This window comes from Onthophagus taurus, chromosome 7, assembly GCF_036711975.1.
Source record: "Onthophagus taurus isolate NC chromosome 7, IU_Otau_3.0, whole genome shotgun sequence".
Classification (NCBI taxonomy): domain Eukaryota; kingdom Metazoa; phylum Arthropoda; class Insecta; order Coleoptera; family Scarabaeidae; genus Onthophagus; species Onthophagus taurus.
In genome coordinates, this window is record NC_091972.1 from 34,765,144 (window position 1) to 34,790,874 (window position 25,731).

The 25,731-nt window shown below is 32.8% G+C and overlaps 2 protein-coding genes across 8 annotated transcripts in view; both read left to right on the forward strand.

Moving 5' to 3' along the window:
- Positions 1 to 11,353, forward strand: part of LOC111414597 (Hig-anchoring scaffold protein) — a 41,809-nt gene extending 30,456 nt beyond the window's left edge. For 5 of the 7 annotated variants that reach the window (XM_071197268.1, XM_071197271.1, XM_023045986.2 and 2 more), the window contains 5 exons: positions 12 to 410; positions 4,606 to 4,779; positions 5,731 to 5,910; positions 6,148 to 6,318; positions 10,586 to 11,353. In XM_071197268.1, the coding sequence (XP_071053369.1) occupies positions 12 to 410; positions 4,606 to 4,779; positions 5,731 to 5,910; positions 6,148 to 6,318; positions 10,586 to 10,803 (1,142 nt within the window). In that variant the 3' untranslated portion in view covers positions 10,804 to 11,353. The remainder of the gene's footprint in view (positions 1 to 11; positions 411 to 4,605; positions 4,780 to 5,730; positions 5,911 to 6,147; positions 6,319 to 10,585) is intronic. The other 2 variants (XM_071197269.1, XM_023045987.2) reach the window with 1 other exon arrangement.
- A 4,524-nt stretch (positions 11,354 to 15,877) lies between these two features.
- Positions 15,878 to 25,731, forward strand: part of LOC111413189 (GTP-Rho-binding protein rhophilin) — a 112,568-nt gene continuing 102,714 nt past the window's right edge. The window contains exon 1 of the mRNA XM_071197362.1: positions 15,878 to 16,208. Coding sequence (XP_071053463.1) covers positions 16,140 to 16,208 — 69 coding nt within the window. The 5' untranslated portion in view covers positions 15,878 to 16,139. The remainder of the gene's footprint in view (positions 16,209 to 25,731) is intronic.

A 25,731-nucleotide genomic window follows, 5' to 3' on the forward strand; every position in this document is an offset into this window, starting at 1 on the left:
GTTGTATTTAGGTCCCAATGAAAGAAGATGTATGGGTGGCGATTGGGATGGTCCTAAACCATCATGTTTCGGTTTAAACCAAGAAAACGATTACTCTATGGAAAAACCACCTACAATTCTCTTTAGACACCAATTAGGTCCAATTGCGCAAACGAACGACGGAAAATTGATGGTTTATCCAGGAACTGTTCTTCACATGGAATGTTTGTGGATGAAGCGGTTCGGAAATCCCAATTGGACGGTTAGTCACGATTACAGAAAATATCCTCAAGGATGGACTGCTGATCCTGGAAGGGATTCTCAATTGGAGTATCGTTTATCAATATTGCACGCTTCCAAAGATGATTCTGGTATATTTACTTGTGAAACACCGGCAAGACATACCCATTCAGTTGAAATTATTGTTCGAGGTAGGAAAAAATAAGTTGTAAATAGAGGTTTTTTGCATTTTATTTTGAGTTTCTCAATGTTATATAATATATAACATACTCTGTTCTTCATCAATGTTGGGATCAATGATTCTGGAAGTTTAAATAGATATTTATCGTGGCAAAGGTAGACTATACAGCTTATTCTAGAATACTAGAAGATGCTATAGAACAGCGATTCCCAATTAGATTTAACTATGGACCGCCTAAAATCGTTTGTGTTCGCCATGGACCCCTATAGTAACTAAACAAATTAAACCCCTGGACAAATTAATAAACCGTTAATTTTATATACAAAGGATATATTTTGTTTTACATTTTAACTAGTATCACAAGGTACAAAAATAAATAAATTAAAGCGATCGCTGAACTCGCATTTCTTTTACAAGTTTCTCAAAGTTTGGTTGTATATTTTTCGACAGTTTAACGCGTAATTCGGCATCCAAATTAATTAATCTGTTTCTTGATTTACTTTTTACTTGAAGTAACGACGAAAAATATTGTTCACAAAGATATATGGTTGGAAAGGATATTAAAATTTACAAAACTTTGTTTTCTAAATTCGGCGATTCATTGAAAACGTAAGCCCAGAAATCAGACAGGTTTTTTTCTTTGAAAGCCATTTGAAGCTCTCCATTGGTAACTAAGTCAATAAAATCTTCTTCCTTGACATCCATATCCATATAATCTTTGATAATAAACACTATAGTCATAATAGTCACGAAGTGGAAAATATTCTCTGAAGGTGCTTCTTAGATTTGCCAAATAACATATGATTATTTGTGCTTCCTCACTTGGAAGTGTATCTTCAGACATGTTTTTATTAATGTCGACAAGTTTTGAAATGATTTCACATTTCCGCTTTTGAGTCGATTCTCCCATAATTCCAGTTTCAATGCTTCAATCTTGTCTTCTACCTGGAAACAATTTACATTTTCACCTTGTAATATTACATTCAAATCATTGAGGTGAGTAAAGATGTCGGATAAGTACGCCAGTTTGATAAGAAATGTAGAATTATTTAAATTTTCTGGGGATAATTTATCAGAGCGATGGGATTGGAAACGTTGTTCTTCCATTAAGAATACATTGACATCTTTATGTAATTTCCAAAGTCGACCCAGTGCAACCAAGGTGATACACGAACTCTTTATGTTTTCTGCCATACTTTGCATTCTTCTTAGCACTGTATTATTTGACAACGGAATTTGTGTAATTTCTTTGGCAGCTTTATCGCCAATTATTGCAGACACCATAATTTTTGCTGCTGGTAATATGAGATCTTCAGCAATAGCATGAGGTGTACCTTTTTTAGCTATTAGTTGACATACCTTAAAGGAGGCCATTATGTCTGAATTGTTTGAAGCTGGTATGGCAATGTGGGATTCTTTAAATGTCCTTTAATTGTTGTTCTTTGTTTTTAAAAAAATCCGTATTTTTTTGCTGAAACTCTGGGTGGTTAGTTTCAAACTGGTGTCTTAACTTAGCTGGTTTCATACAATCATTTGCTAGAACCTGGCTGCAAATAACACACTGCAGTCGTGCTTCGGCAGATTCTGAGAACAGAAATTTTGTAAAGCCAAAGAATAAATGTTCTGCGCTGTATTGACGGACCTTCTTCTCGACAGGAAGTTTTACAAAGGAAGTTACAAACAAAACTGGATCTAAAAAAACGAATTCTTTCATTTCGAGTTAAAACTGATTTTTCTACGTGGAATTTGAGTAACATTATCTGTTGTTTCATTACCTTGTATAATAAAAAAGTAAAAATGTATTCGCCTTTGTAACATCTACTCACCAAATATTGCTTGAAAAATGTTAATATTGAGTTTAGTCACTTAATTTTTTCTTTAAACGATTTTTGCGAACCTTCACTAAGATCACGAACACTTATAGATTTAGTTCTGATAAGAAAATGTCTTACTCTCGAAGGAAAAGTAGATCTTATTTCTAATTAAGATTACAAATGTTTTCCAGCATTATTCTAACTTGTTAGAAAGATGGATTACAACTTTCCTTTGCTTGTAGTTTGTACGATATTAGTTGCGAAAGACATCCTGTCAGCATATCAAATTGCTGAATTTCCTTTCTTCAGAAATCGAAAATCTAACTTATCAAATTTATTCACTAAACCGCTGTGGCCCCTTTTCCAGTCTTTCTCTGTACTATGTTTAATTCCATCCTTGCCTTTATAGATTTCTTAGTTTCGTTCCTCTATACACAATCTCTTTCTTCACTTACTATCAGCAGACATCAAATTCATTTCATTCCAGCAAAGTTGTAGGAATTTCGGCTCAAAAATATTGTACGAGCTTACTAAAACTATAGTAGAGAATTGATCAAGTGCTAGCAAGGGTGATGTACGCCTGGATCACTCCTCTGCTAATGTTGTTATGACTTTGAGATAAGCAAAAACAAGTTCTTCTTGAAAAAAATTTTGTTCTATGAGAGAAAACTGGACATCTCCCACATTTGTTGTATATTTTGAGAAAACATTAAGTTCATTTTCTTTCGAGGAAGGAGTAGTTCATCTTATAAAAACTCGTGATGTTATTCAGAGCACAATTAAAGTAACTACCATGGAGTGTGCACCCTTAGAATGCAAAGGAACAAAATTAAACTAAATTTATCTTATCTATTATCTCTTTTCTCTCTTCAGCCTCTATTCAGCGTTTTTGTCTTGTTACCGATCTCCTTTAATTCTTTAAAGTGATGACAGATGAATAGGGATCTGTTTGTCTTTCTAGTTTGTGTCCAATGTCGTCTTTTATTTCCAGTTTTTCTTTCTAGGCTTTCCTTTCTTGCGTTTGCAATTTTTGTTTACTCTTCTTCTTCTTTGCTCAGCCTCTTTTTTCCTTTCCAGTCTCTGCCAGTCATCTTAATTTTCTCTGTCTAGACACATAGTATTTATAATCTCTTTGCATTGTTTCTTTTGTACCCGTAGTTTCTTTTATGTTTTTTCAGTTTCTGTACCAATGTCTTCTCAGTTTCCGTCGTTTTTCTTCATTACTTCTCATTCCTTATAGTATCCGTTCCGGTTTTCTGTCCACCCCTCATATTCTATTACAGTCTTAGTCCAGCCTCCTTTCTCTCGGTCCGGTTCCTTTTTTGTCTTTACAGTCTCTTTCTTCTGTTACCAGTCTCATTCTAATAGTCCTTTTGCCTCTCTAGTCTTGTTGTTGTATTTGCAGTCTCTTTCACTTACCCCTTGTTGCATATCTTTTTTTTAGTTTTCTACTTAGTCTCGTTTCCTCTCTCCAGTCTCTGGTCAGTATCTTTCTTCTATTATCAGTATCTTTTAAAACTCAATTTTCTCTATCTGCGGACGTTCTTGCTTTTGCAATCTCTCTCCAGTCTCATCTTTCTGTTTTTTTCAGTATCAGTACTTTATTATTTTTCTCTTAGCATTTTCTGTTCAGTATCTTCCTTCTACTACTAGTGTCTTTCTGGTTTGTCCATTACTTATGATCTTTTCTCATTATTCTTCCCGACTCCTCCTTGTATTACCAGTCCTGTTCCTGCCATTACCGACCTTTTCCTAATAGCTATATCATCTTTGTCTTATCTCTTTATTTCCCTTTCCATTTTTTGATAAATCTGTTTGTGTTATTCTTCCCAGTATTATCTACCGTGTATAGTTCCTTTCTTGTTCTTGACTTTGCAGTAAAAAGAGTAGTTCGTGTGTGTCTAATTTTTCATTTTCTAGGCTTCCTGTTCTCTACCCAGTATCTCTTTTCTCAATCCAACTTCTGTTCTTTTTTAGTACCACTACCTTTCCAGTTTCTTTCCTTTTATCCACTACTTTTATTCTCTTCTTAGTCTTGTTTTTTACTAAAAGTGTCATTCTTGCGATCACCAAGACCAGTTACCCTCCTCTCTGTTCAGTCTTTCTTTCCTTTTCTAGTTACTGTTAAGTGTGTTCTTGTTGTTACCTGTCCCTTTTCACTACTTTTCTTCTTTGTATACTTTCATTCTTGCCATGCATGCTTATCGTCTTTTATGTCTAACTCATTTCTTACCTTTACAGTATCCTCCCAGGTTCTCTCCTCTTTCAAGTCTCATTGTAATCAATATCTGTTTTATAGAACAATAATATAAAAGTAAAACTATAAACTTCTTGATTATGTCGTGCCTTTATGTTATTAAAAACATATTACAATATTTTTTTCATTTACAGCTGTTCATTGCCCAGTAATTCCTCAAAGAAGAGGTTTATCAGTAAACACTCAAAGCACGAAGATGAACACCAGGCTAAAATTTACTTGCGTTAATGGAAATGCATTAATTGGTACGGCCGAAGTTGCTTGCCTCCCCTCCGGGAATTGGAGTGCACCGTTCCCTGTTTGTGAAAGTAAGCTACCACATCTTATTAATAAATTTCAATTAACTCGACCATTCATTCTATTCACCACGGTTTACACTTAATTACACTTAACATCGTAGAAAAGCAATTCTACTTCTCTATAACTAACCATCGAAAAAGGGTATTTACGGCCCCTTTACGTTATTCACTTTATCCCCATCGAACGGTACATTGAAATCGTTTAGATATCAACCGGGTTTTCTTCAATAAGAGTTATCTAAGGAATGCGCGAGGTGTGTTATGTTATCTTAGAAATGCATATACCTTCGAACAATAACTTTGAATTAATGCTGATCTAACCGTAATTGCGGTCATGAGAAATGTTGCACCATAACAATTTTGAGTTTATAATTATGTACTAGAACGTGGTAATAATAGCCTTTACGTGTTAAGTCAAGTACGGCCAGATTATTTACGCGTTATTGGTCACGTGTTTAACGTGCATAAAGAAAAACGTGAAGAATTTTTTTATATCGGGTATAGTCACTTTTATTATTATTATTCATTCTTGGGTAAATGTCCTTTGATATTAAAAAAGCAAACCTTGTTGCGGTAAATTAATTACAATAAATTAACTAAGAAAATTATTTTCGTTAAATTAAAATGATGCACCCTTCGGGAGAAATCACTAAAATCATCCAGATCAATTAAAATTTTTCAAATCTTCTTAAGGTTTTCCTTTTTTCTTTCTTTTTTTGTAGAGAAGATTGCGAGAATGATTAATGCAGAAAATTGCAATGTCTCTCGAAGGGTCGTCGTTCACCCTGGATTACCATTACTAGGTAGTAATTGACACGTCAATCAAGCAATAGTTATAGCACCATTTTATTATCTAACAAGAATTTACTCTACACATTTTTTTTTCTACACCAAATGAGCACTACATTATTACGTATTTATCCCATCGAAAAAATGCCAAAGTTATCCTTCTTAAAATAGGTATTGAGTGCGGCGAAGTCGGTGGTATTCTTCCCCCGCATTTGAGGGTAACGATAATATCTAGAGAAGTTGGTGGACGAGCACTTTTTAGTTGCTCACCAGGTTTTGGTGTGAGGGGTGCCCAAGAAACCGTTTGTTTAACAAGCGGTGAATGGCAAACCCCATATCCTACATGTGTAGGTATGTTCTATTTTGTAGTAAAAGATGGTTGTTTTTTGATTTTGTACTTATTTTTGATTTCTTTTGTAATCAGTTTCCAGTTCATCATTTCTTTTTCTGTTTTCCCAATTGTGTTTTACTCATTTTTAATTTGCGGTCTATTTTTTATATTCACATTTTTTAGACATTTTTCCTGGAATTGTGATTGATCACCATTTGTTTTGTATTATTAATTATTTTTTTAATTTGTGTATATAGAAGTTCAATGTGATCAACCAGGATCGCCGGAAAATGGTTACATTCAAGGAACTGGGCCATACAAAGCTGGAGATGTAGTCCAATTTAATTGCAACACCGATTATATGATGGAAGGACAACCGATTATTGCTTGCCAAGATAATGGAAGGTGGTCTGGACCTCTTCCAAAATGTAAGAAACCACACAAAAATAGGTTTATTATCAAAACTTGGTTTGGATTAAGATCAGGAACTCATTATCTGTGCATGTCACGCATTTGTAATAACACTTGTAACATCTCATGGGTTGATTACCTCTTTGCTAATAAAACGCTTTGTTGGGAGACTTGTCCTTAATTAATAGTATACATGCTCAGGGCCGGCGCGACATAAGCGAAATTTAGGCGGTTGCCTAGGCCGCGTGAGTTTGGGGGGGCGCAAAATTTTGGCGCACGAGAAAAAAAGCCAAAAGTTTTGCACTTTCTTAAATTAATCTTAATTGGGCCAAATTTTTAACAAAAGCGACCACTGTATTAGGCAACCTTTAACAATTGTACGTATTACATACTCGACCGGACTATAAGGACTATGTATAATATTTTTAATTTTAACGTGGTTTTCAATTAGTGTATTGCCTGATCTTTTTTACATACTCTAATGGTCTCTAATGTCTCTAAAGGAAGTAGACATAAATATAACCTTACTTCCTATTGCTTTCACGGGAACCCCGGAATACCAGTGTAATACGTACCACCGTCAACGCAAGAAATGTCACTAGAATTAAATAGCTAACCTATAAAATTTAGCAGTAGTTCTACGTGTAGTCGGATCGCATTTTTCCAAAAAACCTTTATTATTGTGTTGTGATTTAAAACATTTGGTAAGTGTGAAAATATTATGATGTTAAAATTAGTTAAAATATCGATGGATTTTTAAAACATCAGAACATCGTAAACAACACTGAGAAAATTTCACAAAAATTGTTTTTTAATAACTGTCTTATTTCAATGAAAACTCATTAAACCTCTTGCCCACAAAAAAAACATGCTGTAAGATAAAGCAGTTAAAAAATCGATTCTTGTAAATTTTTCTCAATGTCGTTTACGGTGTTCTGCGTTCTGTTAAAAACCTATCGATGTCTTCCTCCAAAAGTGTTCTATGAATACCACTTGCAATAGGTGATGTTCGCTTTTCAAGAATAATCAAAGTATTCTTTCAATAGAACTGTCATGGCTGATGCTAGTAAGCCTAAGCGACCTTCTGGGCCGCAAAACCGAAAACGGAAAGCGGAAAAAGAGAAAGAAAGTGCCAAATTAAAAAGATCTCTTCTCCTTGTTTTTCTTCAAAGAGAAGATAAAGAAAATACGGATATTCTAACAGAGACAAGTGAATGCAGTACTTCTACTATGGAGCAGGTAACAGAAGCAGTACACGTTGAAAATTTAAAGGATGAAGGAACATCAAATACATCGGCATACGTTTCCATTGATTATGACGATCCTGGTACCTGGCCTGATTCTATAAATGATCATTTGCAACAAATGATTGTCTCACGCGGCCCTCAACAAAATATTCCAAGTCAGTTTCCCAAAGATAAAAACAACCGTAGGTTTACCACGGTTCACTTCAATAGACAAATGTGTAATGGAGAAAATATACCAAGAAAATGGGTAGTTTATTCTCCTTCAAATAACACAGTTGTATGTTTTTGCTGCAACTTATTCAAGAAAAAACTAAAATCTGCATATACCTCACTGTGCCGAAAAGTAAGTAACGACTGGAAAAACATGAGCACCATCCTCTCTTCCCATGAGCGCAATGTAAATCACAATGACAATTGTCAAGTTTGGCGAGAATTAGAAGTTCGCCTACGTGAAAATAAAACCATTGACGCCATGCACCAAAAGAAAATTAAACAACAGGAGAGCTATTGGAAACAAATTTTACATCGTTTAATAGCCTTGGTGAGAACTTTGGGTGGATAAATTATATGACCATAATAACGGCAACTATTTAAAATTTATTGAATATCTTGCATTATTCGATCCAGTCATGAATGAACATTTGCAAAAAGTTAAAGATGCTAAATTATTTGTTCATTATCTCGGCAAGGATTTTCAGAATGAACTTATACAACTGCTATCACGAGCTATAAGAGCAAAAATTTTGAATAGTGCTAAATTAGCCAAATATTATTCAATCATATTGGATTGTACTCCTGACATCAGTCATACGGAACAAATGGCAATTGTAATAAGATTTGTTGATGTAATGGATGAAGAAACACAGCAACCTGACGTGGTCATACGGGAGCATTTTCTTGGGATTGTGCCACTACAAGAAACAACAGGTGCTTTCATATCAAAAACAATCGTGGATGAACTCGAACAAATGGGATTACAAATTGATAACTTACGAGGGCAAGGATACGATAACGGAAGCAACATGAAGGGCAAAATAAATGGAGTTAAACGAAAAATCATTGAAAAAAACCCACGCGCATTCTTTGTTCCATGCAATGCCCATTCCTTGAATTTAGTGGTGAATGATGCTGTGAGCTGTTCCCTAGAGGCTACAAGTTTTTTTAACATTGTACAAAAAATTTATACTTTTTTCGCTGGTTCTAGAAAACGTTGGCACATTCTTCAAAAACATGCAGCAAATTTAACTATCAAACCCCTGAGTGATACACGTTGGGAAAGCCGTATCGATGCGTTGAAGCCGCTGCGATTTCAAATTTCGAAAATATATGACGCCCTTATGGATATTTATAATGACCCAAATCCAGCAGGTTACAGTGGAAACATCATGCGCGTGGAAGCAAAAGGAATTGCAGATGGTATAAGTACATTTAAATTTCTAGTGTCACTTATTACGTGGTACAATATTCTTTTCGAAATCAACATTACAAGCAAATTACTGCAAAATAAGAATGCAGACATATTTGTATGTACGAAACAGCTGGAAGTTACAAAGAATTATCTTGTAAGTTGTCGATCAGATGAAAACTTCGAAAAGAATTTATCAGATGCTACACTTCTGGCAAACGAACTCGATATTGATGCAAATTTTCCTAATGCACCTAGTAGGTGAAGGAAAATTAAAAAACAGTTTGATTATGAAGCCGAAGGTGTATCAATACAAGATCCCAAACAAAACTATAAAATATCATTCTATAATATGATTATAGATAATGCAGTAAATGCAATACAGGAAAGATTTAATCAAATGCAAGAGTATTGTGCTTTATTTGGGTTTCTTTACGATATTTTTAACTTAAAGGATAAAAACGAAGCTGATATTCTTATGCAATGCAAAAAGTTTGAAAGTGCCTTAACGCATAATTCCTGTAAAGACATTGATGGAGAAGACTTATGCTGGGAACTTCAAAGTGTGTCTCGAAGACTTCCAAAAGTAATGGGCCCATCTGAAGTTCTTCTTTTCATTTTAAGGCATGATCTCCAGAATAGCGTTCCTAATATTTACGTCGCGTTAAGGATTTTATTAACTCTCCCTGTTTCTGTAGCAAGTGGAGAGCGCAGTTTTTCTAAATTGAAATTAATTAAAACGTACTTGCGCTCAACGATGACTGAAGAAAGATTAGTTGGATTAGCGACAATATCAATAGAGCAAGAACTGGCTTACAATCTGGACCTCTGTGAATTAATTTCATTATTTGCACAAGAGAAAGCACGCAAAGTAACGATACGATTATGTTTTAGAATTAATAAAATATTAGACAATGTTATTCTTTATAAAGAGTTTTTAAATTTCTTTTCCTATTCATATTTTACCTATTCATTTATGCTATTAGTTCATTAAATTGGACTACATAGAAAATGATTCTGTATTCTGTGCTGCGCCGGCCCTGTACATGCTATTGTACTAATTTCATTGAATTTTTTACATAATTATCACCACTGTTTTATTTATCGAAATATTTTCTTAATACAACATCTTTCTTAATAAAGAGTGTTTACTATTTTCATCAAATAAAATCAAATTAACGAAACAGCTACATATTTATTAAAAGCATTGATACAATCAAAATTATTTTCGTCTTTTACAATAACATATCGAATTAATCTTGATTCTAATTCACATACAAGATATAAACTTGTCAATTACGTTAAGTGTACTTATTTGTAGATATGTTTTAGACAAATTAAAAGATTGCCACTGTTTCAGATAATATCTTGATGAATCAAACCAAAAAATATTTTCTGTTTTCATTCTTTTCTTTCGCTATAAAAAAATTCAATTTAAGAAATAACACTTAATTACTACCTTGAACCTGATAGTTTACAAGAAACTTTCACCGCAATTCCTTCGCACATTCGTTAGCTTTATTAGGATTTTTTAATCACAATTTTCTCTTTTTCTCTTTATTTTTTTTTATATTTCATGAAAATAATAAAAAAGAATAATAATAAATTATTTTGAAATTGTTTTAATTGCAGGTGTGCAAGCTTGTTCTTATCCTGGAACGACGATTAGCGGTCGAATGTCGTCCGTAAAATTCTATTATAAAATTGGTGAAAACATTACTTTCACTTGCGACGAAGGATTATCGTTGAAGGGTGCGGCGATGCTGAAGTGCTTGAAGAACGGAAAGTGGTCGAACGCAATCCCAACTTGCGTTCCAGAAGATGCCGCAAATTCTACGTTAATGTATTAAAAGTCGATTAATTAAAAATTAGTATCAGTTTAATTATTAAGCTGTGATGATTTATCGACATAATAATAATTGTCCTTGATAATATGTTATTTAGTCCATCCAAACCGTACATATCGTCCTTATACATTGTAATAAGTCCGGAAAATGTGTGTTAACTTTGATGAATATACATGTTTACCTCAAAAGAAATAAATAATTAAAAAATAAATCAAAAAAAAGTATCCACCAAAGAATAAGTAGAATATAAAATAAAATTAAAGATTTATTATAATATTTCTATCATAGATTTTTGTTAGATTAAATACCTTTGAATGTCTTAACATAGAAAATAGGACATTTTTTTTGTTTGTTCGTTTTTTACTTTTGTGCTAGATTTGTGAATTAGATTTAGATTAGCCAACAATGAGTTTCGTTTCAACACCTTTTCACTTATCGTGAGAAAACCGTCTTAAATGTTCTTATTAAACGAAAACGCTTAACTAACATCAAACTATATCCATACTTAAACTATCTTCCATTTATCTGTCTAATAAAGTATTTATTGACTTTATGATATCGTTTTATTACTTACATCGAAGTTTGTTAAATAAATATTGTTACAATCTTTCAAAATTATGACTCATAACAAATCTTATTGTATATCTTGCAATTAATGATTTGTTTTGGTTGTAAAAGTATTGTGAAATAGACCTGATATACTTAATAGTTTAATTTCCGCTGAGAAGCTGAGCTGTTAACTTTTACGAACCCAGAATAACTGAGCACTGTTTAATTAGTCAGAATATGGATTAATAGCGTTAAAGATGATCTGCAAAACATCACCTTTTTAGTGCTCAACAGCATTGTCAAGATTTCATGCTCAACTGGACCTGCGTCATAATGCTGTAAAGCACTGAAAAGATGATGCTATTTTGAAGGACATTTTTTAGACATATACAGAATATTTCAATGGAAAGTATGTAGGGTTATTATATACAAATAGAAGATGAGGTTGTTCCTTCGACACGACCACCACTATTAATAATATTCACCATAATATTAAAGATGAAGAAACAAACAAATAGATGAAAAAGATACAGAATCTCATTATTCATCGATGCATGAATCTATATCGATTTATAAATCGGCAAGAATTACCGGACAAGTGGCAAAAAACATTTTTGAAAATATAAACCGTAAAAAGTAAATACCGAAAAGTAATATCAAAGAAATATGTGGGATTGCAACAAATGGAATTAATTAATAAATGGAATTAGTTTAAATATATTTTATGAGAAAAAGTAAACGGAATCAAAAGCCAAATTTGAATGAACAATAAATAGGAGCTGGAGAAGCACAAAACAACGAAAAATTTGAAAACGTTGTAGGAATTGCAAATAATCATGATTCTGAAGTAAACTCGTTATCCCCGATTCCAAATGAGAAAAACAAAAAGAAGTGAATTGTAATTAAGATGAGAATTTCTGTCATTTAGTCTTTAGACATTTTCTGGTTTAATCTGAATTTTTTTGTCATAAATCCTAAACTTTTGTGTCAAAATGCAAAGTGTCAAGTTAAATTTGGCAAAGCAGCATTTTGTGGTACTGATAAAATGTTAAGTTGAAATACTTCTCCTAGACTTAATTTTACATACATTTCACCATCACTGTTCTTTCCCAATGTAGCCCTATGTAGCAACATAGATTATAATAAAATTGTAATGTGCATCAACAAAACAACAGAAAACGATTTCTTGTAATTAAAGAATAACTAATTGTTATTCTGGAAGGGTCTAGCTAGTAATATGATTTCCATCTGATGCTCCGAAACAATTAGGAACATTCTTTGCATTGGATTTTCACAACTTCTGTAGAAGGCTATTTTGATAATTCGGTCCACGGCCACTTTATGTATAGCAAGACGTCTTAAACGGTTTATATTTCGTTTAGATTTTAGATAAACGAAATGGTTTTTAACGGATCTTTTGTTACATAAAAAGAACATCACTTGTTATAGTTTTTTTAGTTTTTATTAGTTTTCGGCTTCCTTATGTAAAACGTAAATATTCCTTACGTAATTTTTATCAATATTATCTGATAAAATACATTATAAATATAGTGATAATCTATAACTATAAATAATACCACAAAACTGCAATAAAAAAGTTATTCAAAGTACAAATAGCTAGTATTTAATTTCCTCCAATATCTTGCTTTCATAGGTTTTTCTATTTTCCCGAACAAAGTTTGGACAATTTTAGACATTCGAAAATATTCATACAAATTAGTTTATAACTTTAAACAACTCTATTTAAATACATACATTAGTTTTAGATAGAACAAAATAAATTTTTGTATTTTTGTATTTGTTATCAGAAGAAAATAACAAATTATTTTTGATTATAGCTAACAATGGTTTCCATTTAAAAAAATATAGTTACGTCTAAAATCTCGAAAATAAAAGATGGGAACAAAATTCTACCTATGCCACTGAATTCTTCGTAAAAAGTTGCCCATATAATGTTTTATTTATAATACTCCATCTTTGATAATAAGTGAGATATTCGCGACTGTCGTTTTTGCAAAATTTTCAGTTTTTGCCGATAGGGCGAAAACAAAAGACGATAGCTGTTCGGAGTTTTCGACATTAGCATTTTCTCGAAAAACGAGATCATGACATGTAAGCTACTTTTTTTCTATCTCTTTTAGTTTCGAAGATAGCCTATGCGGACATCGAAATTGGAACACCTGTACATTCATTAAAAACTGAAATAATATTTTAAATATTTCGTAAATTTAATTTGTCATGTATATCACTTATTAAAGTAAATTCGAATATTCATTCTCATTTATGGCATTCGGTGGCATCCCATACTTGTTGATTGAGTTCGTATGTTCGTGATTAATTCAGGTAGTCGGTTCCATACTAGTCAATTCCAAACTACTCTATGCTAGGTTACACCAGCGCAGCGTTTCTTAAACCCATTCTTACAGCTGGCAGTTGCGCTTCCTTTTTCTTTCTTTTTGTCTATTGGGTGCCATTCTAAAATTTTCTCAGTCCATCTCCCATCATGACTTTTCTCTAATCTATTCCTTAACCTTCCTATCTTTTTTCGTAATTCCAATCATCCCTCTATCCATTGTTCTTGCTATTACTCTGATCTTCTGCATTATTTTACTGGTTAATGTCCATGTCTCGCATCCATAAATCATGACAAAGAGAACACACATTTCTACCAAGTTTTCTTTCTTTCAGCTTCTATGTCTGTTTTCCATATGTCCTTGTATTTGTTTGTCATTTGCCATTCCATTGCCATTTCCGTACTATTTCTTCTCCTGTGTTGTTATTGGTAATTTTTTTAACCATATCTAATGGTTCACTTTTTCAATTTCTCTTCCACAAACAGAGTCCAGTTTGTTTTCCTTCCCGCGATGTTGTTTTCAATATTTTTTTTTATTTATATTTCATTCTTTCTTATAAGCACTATCTATGTCATCAGCAAACCTTAGTGTATTCAACCATTGCTCTTCGACGAACATTATTTCTAATACTGCGTAGAATAATTCTGCATCTTGTCTCAATCCATTTGCTAAGATTACCGTTCTTTTATAGTGTTAACATGAATGTTTGATCTACAAAATTATTTCTGTTCTTACACTGTCAAACGCCTTTTCTAATACAAATAGCAGGCTCATTGGAAAGGGTTCATTCGATATTTTTATCATTTGTTGCACCACTAAAATATTATTTATTGTCTAAAATGGGGATTCTCTTTGCAATTGTGTAAACTTATTGGCCTATAACTAGGTACTTATACCTCCAGTTTTATCACCTTGATACTAACTGTTGACACTGTTCGATATACTTTCATTTTATAGTGGACTGCAATACATAATTCACATATCAGTAATAATAACCCACTCCGCCATCAAGTACTCCGCAGCCTCTCTTTTATAATCTCCTCGTATTTTGAGTTATATCTACTCTCCCTTATCTCAGTCCTTCTCTCTTACATTCCCACATCCCTATCCCTGCCTTTCAGTTGTCTCAAGCTCAATCCCCTCCTCTCTTCTCCTGTTCACCTCTTCCGTTGAGTACCCCACGTTTTCTCGATTCCCATAACGACCCTTCCCTGCCTCAATCTCTCTGCGGCACTCCCTTAGGATTTTACAATGCGCTCTTCCTTCCACCCCCTCCTCAAAACCCACCGCTCTTCATTTCTTCTCTAACTAAATACCCCGACGTCTGTCTAGCCAACCTCAACACACTTGCTCCTGCCATCCCCATACTTCCACCCTCTACAACTCTACATCATAACGCTTTTTATCAAACATTATCCTCCTTTTGCTCACATGCCTCCCAAATAACCTCTCCCTCCATCCCCAGACCTGTTTCCTAATCTCATTCGCTTTCACTGCTATCATTCTAATATGTGTACTCCCCCACTTCCTCGATCACCTTACCCTATCATCTCCAATCCAAAGTCTTCCTTCTACCCCCCTTACAAAACTTCATTATCTTCGTTTTGTCTACGTTCACCTCCAAATCTTTCCCCCTAAAATAGCCTACCAGAGATCGTATCATTGTCTTCATCTCATGCACCCACCTTCTTCGCGATCACTACTAAGTCGTCGGCATACGCCAATACTTGCATCCTTCTCCAAGAATAAAATTATATTAGATTTAAAATTTTTAAACTTTTTGTTAATCAGACATAATTCTTGAAATATTTTAAGTTTAACTATCCCTTTCACCATCACAGCTTCTCCTTTTTTTTATCTTATCACCTGATCCATTTTCACAACGTATTCGACAAAGTCGTAATGATTCATATTTAGATGCAAATTAGTCACTGTTATTTATAATTCTCAATACATATCAAAACTATTACCCCCTTTCAAAAACAACGAATTATCTGTGCAACCGCTAGAATGTTTTATTACCCGGGTTTGTTACATTATTACTAAGGTATTACTCCTATTTGTTTATACAATTGAGCGTGCATGTGTTGCGCACAGTCATCTTGCACAATAGAATAGGTAGGTCACCGCGGGAGTGTAGATACAACACCAGGTCCGACCACCAGGTATTGTTTTCCACAGTTGGTTTCCGCGCTTGACACTGAATGTAGGTCGACCGAGACCTGCACAAAAATTCAAAACATAACAAAAAGTTAAAAAAAGATTATTAATTCGCTAAAATAACATTATTAATTAATTATTTGTGGTTTTGACTTTGTGGTAATTTTATTGATTACGAAGTTAATTTTAATTTTTTAGTGGTCTTTATATACACATGTTTTTATTGCTAAATAATTCCTTCTTGTGACTAATCAGTGGGAAAATAGTGATAGCGAAATGGGTGAAGAAAGTGCTAACGACATCGTCGATGGCTTGGATGATTTACCAAAGCGTCCTTTTGTTCGGGTAAGTGATAAAATGAGATTTGAAATTTATATTTGTAATGAGATTTTCGAATTAAAACGATGATAGAGATAGAAAGTGTTTATGTATAAAAGCGATGTTGCCGTTTAAAATGCACGTCGCAGAACGTCGAAGTTTACGGTTTAACGCTTGACCGATTTCCGTGACATTTAAAAAGATTAAATGCCAATTTACCGCACCTTTAATTCCTCAACACAGCTTCTCATTGTACCATTAAATTATTTTAAATTAATTTATAACTACAATTATTAATCCAGTTTTATTTTGTACTTTTAAATGGGGAATTTTATTAAATCAACAAAAAATTAATTTTGTTCATCGGATTAATTAAAATCAGAAAATTGATAACCGATTATTAAGACTTTAATTTCATCTCTTTACACAACAAAATTTATTAGCACCAATTTAAAACTAATTTCGCGATGTTAATTAAGAGATAATACTTAAAGACCACCATATATATATTTAACTTTTAACTTCCCTTTTACATCTTTCCGGAACGGTATAAGATGCCGTTTTACGATTAATTTTACAAAGCACCGTTTATAGAGCGTCGTAGTCATAATCTTTAAAACACATCTCACGTGCTATAATTTAACGCTTTCAAAGGAATTCGATTAACGTTAAGCTCTAAGCGAACTCCCGAGTTGAGTACTTTCGAAAATTCTTCCTTGAAAAAGACCTTGCACTTGCTTTCTTGTGCGTTACACTTGAACGAAACCACGTGTACATAATCTCAAAAAAAAAAAATTAATGTTAGGAGAGCGTTAACCGAGTGTTTTATCGGATCTGTTTGCTTAAAAAACGCACTAAGTGTTAATTTATTACGTTTTGTAAACACGAATTATAGTGTTTACTTAGAACTCTTTAAAATTATCTTGATTTATGATTAAAACACTTTAAATTAGGACCAAATAAAGCTTATGGGAATCTTATGAAGTTTAATATTTTCATCAAAAAATAATTTTGAAATCTTTGCTTATAACAGAATCGTTTATGGGGAAATTAAAACATTGTAAAATTATTTATAACTTATCTAAATTCTGACGATAATTAAGTATTATTAAGATAATCGTTTATTTTGAGATAATTTTAAAAATAACAAGATTAAAACAAAAACTCATTTGTTGGAATTTATGGCTTTCAAGGTGAGTAACTAAATCTCTTGAGAACCTCATTGGCAAGTAAAATCAATATGTACGGCACGTAGATGTACCGTGAGAGGTGGTTGCACTGAAGCCACGTGAAATTTACATGAACCCGCGTAGTTAGAGTGGTATTGATTGTATGCGAACGCGTGCTATACAATCACGTGTGGAACGGAACGAACGTCGATACATTCGTCTCGAAGTCAACGGTTAAGCTAAATTATACGACCCGAGTATAAGGACACTTTCTTTTATTTATAAACTAGTCGCATTCCGAAACACGATCGACAACAAACACTTTTACTATACATAGACTTTAAAACACAGTTCTAGTGGACATAGTTGGAATAGTTTCGACAGTTTCGTCGTTAATCCTAAGTAAAGGTAAATAGTAAAGGCGACGTTAGGGATTCTTTTTCCTGTTTCCTATCGCATTCCAGAAGATAGAATGACTTTGTTTAGAAGTTTGTGAGAGTTTCTTTGAATTTAGATTAGGTAAATTTTTTATTTTTAAGAATTTCAATGTACGGAAGATGTCAAGATTTTTTTTTTACAATCAAGATGTCTTCACGCGAATACTGGAAACGATTATAAGATAATTTTATGCTTTTTTAATCATGTAGCACATTGTAAATACATACAAAAGACGAACACGTTTCAAAGACGGCACGCCTGGGGATAAGTGCTTTAAAGCATTTTGTAGACGCCAATATTGCCTTTCGAGAGCCCGAGGCTCTATCAAAATCACGCGCAATAATTACAGAGGAAGCAATGCGAAAATGGTTCAGAGAATTAAACCACTTTTACTTACGTTCGTCTACTTTGCCAAAAAGTATTACAAATAGCTTTAAGCGGTCTTTTCCCGAGAGATTGGGCGTAGATTTTGCAAAATGCGTTCAGAATCGATTAGAAAACACAACATTAAAAGCCATCGGTTTGATTACCATGGAAGATTTAAATACGACAAAGAAGGGTCTTTCTCATTTTAAAGAGAGATTGAAACCGAAAAATATCGATGCAGATAAAATTAGTAATGTCTTAGACAATTTGTGAGAATCACAAATTCCCAGGATCTCAAATCTAGTGACAATGAATATTCATAGGACTTAGTTACGAAAAAGTAAAGTTTAGGAATTATAAGTGTTAGTTCTGCTCCTAATTTTGTCATTACTTTGTAAATTTTTTGTCATTACTTTGTTTTATGAACTGCGCGCCATAATAAACAATATATCAAAATTAAAAACGAAATTTTTTGATGATAATACCTTAATAATAACTTAATACCTAATTAATAACTTGTCTGAAATGTGTCATCAAAGTTATGAATATTTCCTAATTGAATTTGTAATAAAATATTCCACATATGTGTATATTGTTTATAATAAACCAATAAGACATAGCTAGATCTTTCTAAAAGATTGCGAATTGCTAAATACTTCCTGCATGATAACCTCTTTTTCTGGTGCGCGTTTGTTTAATCAACTGAATCAGATCATTTAGTGAGAGATCCACTTTCGCTTATTTAACCCATTTAGTCCAAAGCTGCTTTATATTAAAAAAAATCTGAAAAAGTTTTTTATAATTTTCTATGAGATAAGATGGAATGAAAAGTATAAAATTGTACACAGGCGTTTATATCACTGGTAAGAACAACAAACAGCAACCCAAAAATATTTTGATTATCATTTATTAACTGAGTAACAAATTACTCATAAATAAATAATAATAGTAATACAACATAATATTAACAAATACCAACTTTAGCATGAAGTTTAATATATAACATATGTATCCACAATCATCTTATAATTGAAGTTTTATCCACACTTATGAACCGTATAAAGTACCACTTTATACACTAATGGAATAAAGTTACTTTATTCCACTAGTGGAACAATGAAATACAATCTTAAATCAATCACATCCTATTTATTATTTATATTAACATTACCATTTATATTAATAAACATTTCATTATTTGATTTGTCATATTTTACTTCCTTTCCATTAATAACCAGCTTGTAATTGTCATCGCTTCCAGAACGCATAGTGCCTGTCGAAATTTTTGGAAAATCTGTAGAAACAATGGACGTTTCCTCTGGTAAGGAACGACCAGTACCAGTAGAATCTTGGATTTTTCTTGCGATATCAAGCTTATTTCATATAGAATCCTCGATATAAGTTTCTGGTATGCCAGAGCTCCGTCACCCACCATATTGTTTAATTAATATAAAATGTCGTGTGTAATGTAAGGTCGGCACCTTTATTGGCCAATAAAGTTGTTGAAGTGCGCCTCTTACAATGGCCGCTATAAACTTTTGCATTTGCCAGATTCAAAAACGAAGCAACTGTTGAAGGAACTTTCGACAAAGTGTTAATTCCAACAGGTTGTGAAGTACATTTTTGATTAGCGTATTTTAAAAAGAATCTCTCATTGGATAACTTCTTCGGACGTAAAGACATGTATTTTCTACACGTCTCCACAGTATTGATAGAGAATCCTTCTTCTATAATTGTAAATTTTCGTGAAATACCTGTCTTGGTATCTGGTATCGAAACAATCAAATATGCGCCCCTATCTTCTACATCACTAATTTTCAGATTAGTCAGTTCACAGCATCGACAAGCACCAGACACCCCCATTATTAGTGCAACCTAATATATTTCAAAATTTATTATTATATAATATCCAAAAGGTTAAGAGAAATTACCTTAATCATCAAATATTCTTTATCGCAAGCCCTTGTCAAAAACTCTTCGACGTGTGTTCTTTTCAATACTGCAGATTTCTTCGTCTTGTATCGTCTTGACTGATTCTTCAAATAGGCCATGAGCTTACTATATTTTCCTATGTTTATGTTTTTATAGACCTTTATTGAGGCTTTCAGCATCGAATACTTCGACCACATGGATGAAATTGCATACCTCTTCTTCAAATTTAAGAAATACGATAGCAAGACTTTCTCATTTATTGTTATTACCCCCCATTTTTCTTTCCATTCATTAAACTCGGAAAATACTTTTTCGTGTTCCCTGGACTTCGCAGGCAATAATTGGACAGTTGCTTCTTCAGCTTCTTCAAGAATTATCTTGGGAACATAATCACTGTCTTCCATTTTTCACCAACTTTACCTTTACAACCTTTACAACTTTCCCACTTTTACAAATATATTACAAATGGAGTCGATAAACAATCGAAAATAAATAGATAGCAACAATTCAACACCTCCCAATGTTTTTTTAGTTAATTGCAATGTTTTTTGATGTGACAGCCGCTGTCAGAGTGAAATGTCAAATCATTTTTTGATAACATCAGATGAAATTTTGGCGATTCTGATTCTAAATGAGTGTGATTGTGGATAAAACGTTGTATTGCATTCGTGTTTTAGATGCATTTTATTCACTTAAGAAAATTAAAGGCCAAGCTTCGCTCTAGCGTAACATTCTTGCAGGAATAAAATGCTGTCTAAAACACTTACACAATAAATAACTATTATACTAAAATTGGTGCAAAAGCGCACCAATGGGATGAACAGTATAATCATTTATCGTGATACTTCGCAAAGCACTCTTCATGTAAATGAACGCTAAACTTACTTGCTACACAACTTACTACACATATTATATTGACACACTATGTCCATAAATGTCTATTTCTAGGGAATTCACCGAATAAATGCGTCTAAACTGGTTTCTGATAATACGACAGATGATGTAATCCTTATATCTTACATCCCAATGGTGTGTTTTGCACCATTAATGTTTCAATACTTATTTTCAGAATTCATATTTTTATTTCGCATTTCAAGATATATATGAGGAAAATATGCACTACAAACTTGCAAATGTCAAAATTTTAAAGAACTTTATGCACTAAAACAAGTTTTATTCCTATTGTATATTTTGAACAGAAATTTTCAATAGAAAAGACTTGATGCAAATATGGTTTAAATAGCAAGAATTATCAAATATTTTGATATGTATAGCCTAACAACCTTATAGTGGTATCGTACAAACAGCTAGCACCTTCAAATCTGGAAGTATATGACTGTAAAATAATTTTAATAACCCTGGTGCGTATTCACACCAGTGGGACTAAATGGGTTAATAATCCTCCTTGTCTACGACTCTATACTTGTGTTAACCATTCCATCATTAGCTTTTCCATTATCCATCCTTTTTGTTGTGCCCTAACTAAGACGTCATTCGGGAAGTCTTTCGGATTTCGTAATGGTTCTTTTTTACCTGTTACTAGCATCAATGTTACAAGCAATTTTTCGCAACCACTCGTTTATAAAGAAACTCTCTTCTTTCCAGTGTGCTATTGGGAGGCATATTGTTGTGGTACCACCCATTTAGTAGTAAGATTATTGTGTTGTAAACCAATAATTATAATATTATCAGTTAACCTAAATTGTATTAGTCATGTTCACTTTATTCACGACCAAATAAATATATTAAGAAGGGACGGAAACAGCTGGACATAACCCTTGATTGTTTTTGTCTCTGTGTTTATTAACGAGTTAGAATCTGAATATGTTACAAAGGATAGGAAGCAGTTGGAGACAATCCTTGATATTTTGTATTTACACTACTTGAAGTTAAATGGTATAAAGACCACAACAGTTGTATTTTAAAGAACACTTACAGTCAGAACACAGTCGAGAGTACTTTAAGAAACAGTCAACAGTCGTCAATACTCGTCTGCTACACGCATCGTCGCATCATCGCTCATCGTAGCAGCTGTATTTAAAAATAATAAAAGCAAGTAACAGAAGAAAAAGGCGTTTGATTATAATTTATAAAACCGTCCTCAACATTGATAATTATAAAAGAAAATTTAACTTCAACATTGGCGGTACTCAACATTGGTGGCAGGGTACTCAACAACATCTAGATATACTGCCATTTCGTCGGCATTCACAGTTTGAGACAAATTGAAATTTTCTTAAAAATCATTTTTCAAGAAAATCAAATTTTGGGAAATTATAGTTCTGCGACTCAACGATAAACCCCTTCGGCACATAAACCCTACAGTCCAACCTTTGCTAGTATTAAAATTTTTTTAGAATTAATTTATTTATTAAATTTGCTGTTGTTTTCCTTGAAAGAACCAGAAAACTGCCTCGTCAAGTTCATGAATCGTCTCTTCTTTGGCCCGGTAAATTTTTTGCACGATTTGCAATAACTGCCTTGTTTTTGCACAACAGCCACGTTACTCTCATAAACGCCAAAAGTTGTACCAGCCTTTCTTTCTTTTAACGCTAACTTAATAACATCTCGTTTAAACTTCGCTGTATAGAAGAACCTCTTTAATTTGTGCAACTTTTTTTCCATAATTACACTGTTATATGTATAATTAAGCACACAACACGTTCGAGCTACTACGAGAGCAGTATATGAACTGAATTCGTGTTAGGCATAACTATTTATTTTTGAAATTATATTTATTTTACAATTTTTTCTTGCTTGGAAAAAATGTCTAGTCTGCAGTCGTTCTATTTGTAAAAACTCGTCGTAAACTAAAAGTATATATCTTTAAGTGCATCAGCGCCAGTCAACGGAAAAAATATATATTTATGGTTAACAACGAGCATCGTATCGTTTTGGTGTTGTCGAATTGCTCAAAGAAAAATGCGGATTACATTCGCAAACTAATTTTTTTACAACTATGCATTTTTAAAATCGGGGTGCGGATTAGATTCGAGTGCGGATAAGATTCGAGAAAATCGGTATCTTTTAGTTTTTGAGATATTAATTTCTAAACATAAGACATTTTCTCATAAACAATTATTTTTAATCATTTTCAAATTCATTACACAACATTAAAATTGTATATTTTCGTTATTTAAGTTGATCCTAACTCAAGATCTAAAAGCGATGGGGAAAAATTATTATTATGATTTATGCATTTAAAGTCGATTGTTACTTAAATGCTAAAGAATTTAGAGAAAAAAATATTTGGACATAAATTAACTAAAGAGACATAATCCAAAACCAGACCGATCTGTTTTAATCACATTCTGGTTAGAAAATGGAGATTCCCAATAGTTAGTAACGACTTTAAAGAATAAATTAAACCCCTCCCTACTTTCTCCGATTTCCGGCAAAAAGACGTTCGTGTTCCATGATTCATTTCCATAGGTTTCCGTAATTTCGCATCTCGTTATTAACACTTGTACTTCATATAGTATTTGTCAAAATGTAACTATTGAGTAATATAAACCAATTAACTCCACATTTGTTATTTACTATTTAATTGTAAAACCTCAAGACTTGAAAGCGTATGAATTACGGTCAACTCTATGACTTCCAATATTCGATATAATCATAATCAATTTTGTTTGGATCAACTTTTTTTACTAACAGTACTATTAGAGCTAACCATCCAGGTTTTCCGTGTATATCATTTGAAAATGTCATATGTGGTCTGTAGATCATCAACATAACTTTTGAGAATACTTCTTCAGATATTTTAGATCTAATTTTTCTTCAAAAAAAGCTAACTTAAAAGTTACATAATAAAAGAAAGTACAAAGTTTGATTTCAAAATACTGTTATTATCTTCAAATAGCAACCACCTTATTCCAGTTCTTTCTCACTTCTCCTCTCTCCATCGTGTTTCTGCTCTAACATTCCAGACTTTCTATCAGCCGATATTAAGGCATTTTTTAAACGTGTCCTTACAATGTAAGCTACTTTTCTTCAATTTTAATACTTGCATAACATTTAATGTTTACTTAAATACTCTATTTATTTTTTTATCGATTCAGGTTACTCCCAGAACTGCCTCAAGTACTTCATTGCTACAAGCTATAGCAATGAAGTGCTGTTATACTTTTGTCGATGTTGGTTAACATCCAAGACTCCCATCCGAAAGTCAATAGAGCTAAATATCGTTATGAAAACTTTTAGTTTAGTTTCTTTGGATAAACTTCCAAAGATCCTTCTTGTTGATAAAGTTCTTATGCAGTGTGAAGTATAACTTTATTGCTTTTTCCACCCTTCGTTAATTTCTTTTTCATTTCTGCCTTTATCTTCAGGCATTGTTCCCAGGTATTTATATCTTAAATACCTGGGAACACTTCTTAAATGAACTGCGTTCAAAAATCTACATTCTCCCATTATTATGTTTATTTCACTGATATTATACCAATCACTTTCGATTTTCAATATTCAATTTAATTTAATATTTCCTTAATATGTTATTACAAATCATTAGGTTGTATTATAGATTACAGGTTCTGCCATACTTTCTCTCTAAGTTCCCTATCAAAAGCTATTTCAAAGTCTAGAAAAGCTGATGTACATGTTTCTGCCTTGTGTCTGCATTTTTTGTCAGTTCTCTTATAATAAATACATGGTCCTGAGTATCTCTTCCTTTTTCTGAATCCCCTTCATTTATGCATCTTTTTTTCTTCATCTGTCGGTATTGTTTCTTCTCTCCATGCTTTATTAAATGCTTTAGCAAGCATTTCTAGTTATTTTGCCGTGTTAAGGCGCCTTTCCATTTTTAAATTTGTTCGTAGGTTCTTTTATTTCATTCACTGTTATTTTAATCCTCGCTGTCTTTTTTTAGAATCCTCATTTCCGTAGTAAGTTCCATTAAGTTCCAGTAGTAAGCTCCAGTGTCTTTTCTTGGAAGTAACATTCCCATCTTTTTATAATCTCTGCTTGTTTTGTAAGTATTTTTATAATATTCTAGTTATAATATAATGATTTACACTGTTGGCATTTCCTTTGCATTGTTTCTTTATTGATTGTATTCTTCGTAATTTTTTGTGGATCTGTTGGAGAGATATGCTTGCTCTTTAATTTCTATACTATTGTGCTTCCTTTACAACCGATCATGAAGTCAAAGATTTATACTTAGAATAAAAGTAAGTTGATCAGTTCGTCGTCGAAGCATCAGGAATGACTCCGCAGATTTAAATGAAATGAAGATGAAAATGATTTTCTAAGAGTGTAGAACTCGTTATTATGTTTCACCTCCAACATCCAATACTAGACATTCGAGAAAAGTTTGCAATGATCGTCTTGTAACCTTAATCCTCTTTCAAACGATTCCCAGATACAAGCGTTTAAATATCTGAGTTGTCTGTTTGCAGCTAAATAAGTTTAAGTACCTTAAATCGATGGCCATAATTCTGCATGTAACAATCTGTTGTAAATTATTATGTAATCTTCTCTAATCTCAGGTGCTTCTTCAATTACAATAAGCATATATCTCCTAAGCAACGTTACTCTGTTACACCACTTTAAGTATCAATAAGTATTAGAATATCTTTATGGTCATTGCAAAGATCGCGTTTCTAATAATTCTAACACAGTATGTAAACTTACATAACTTCGCTTAG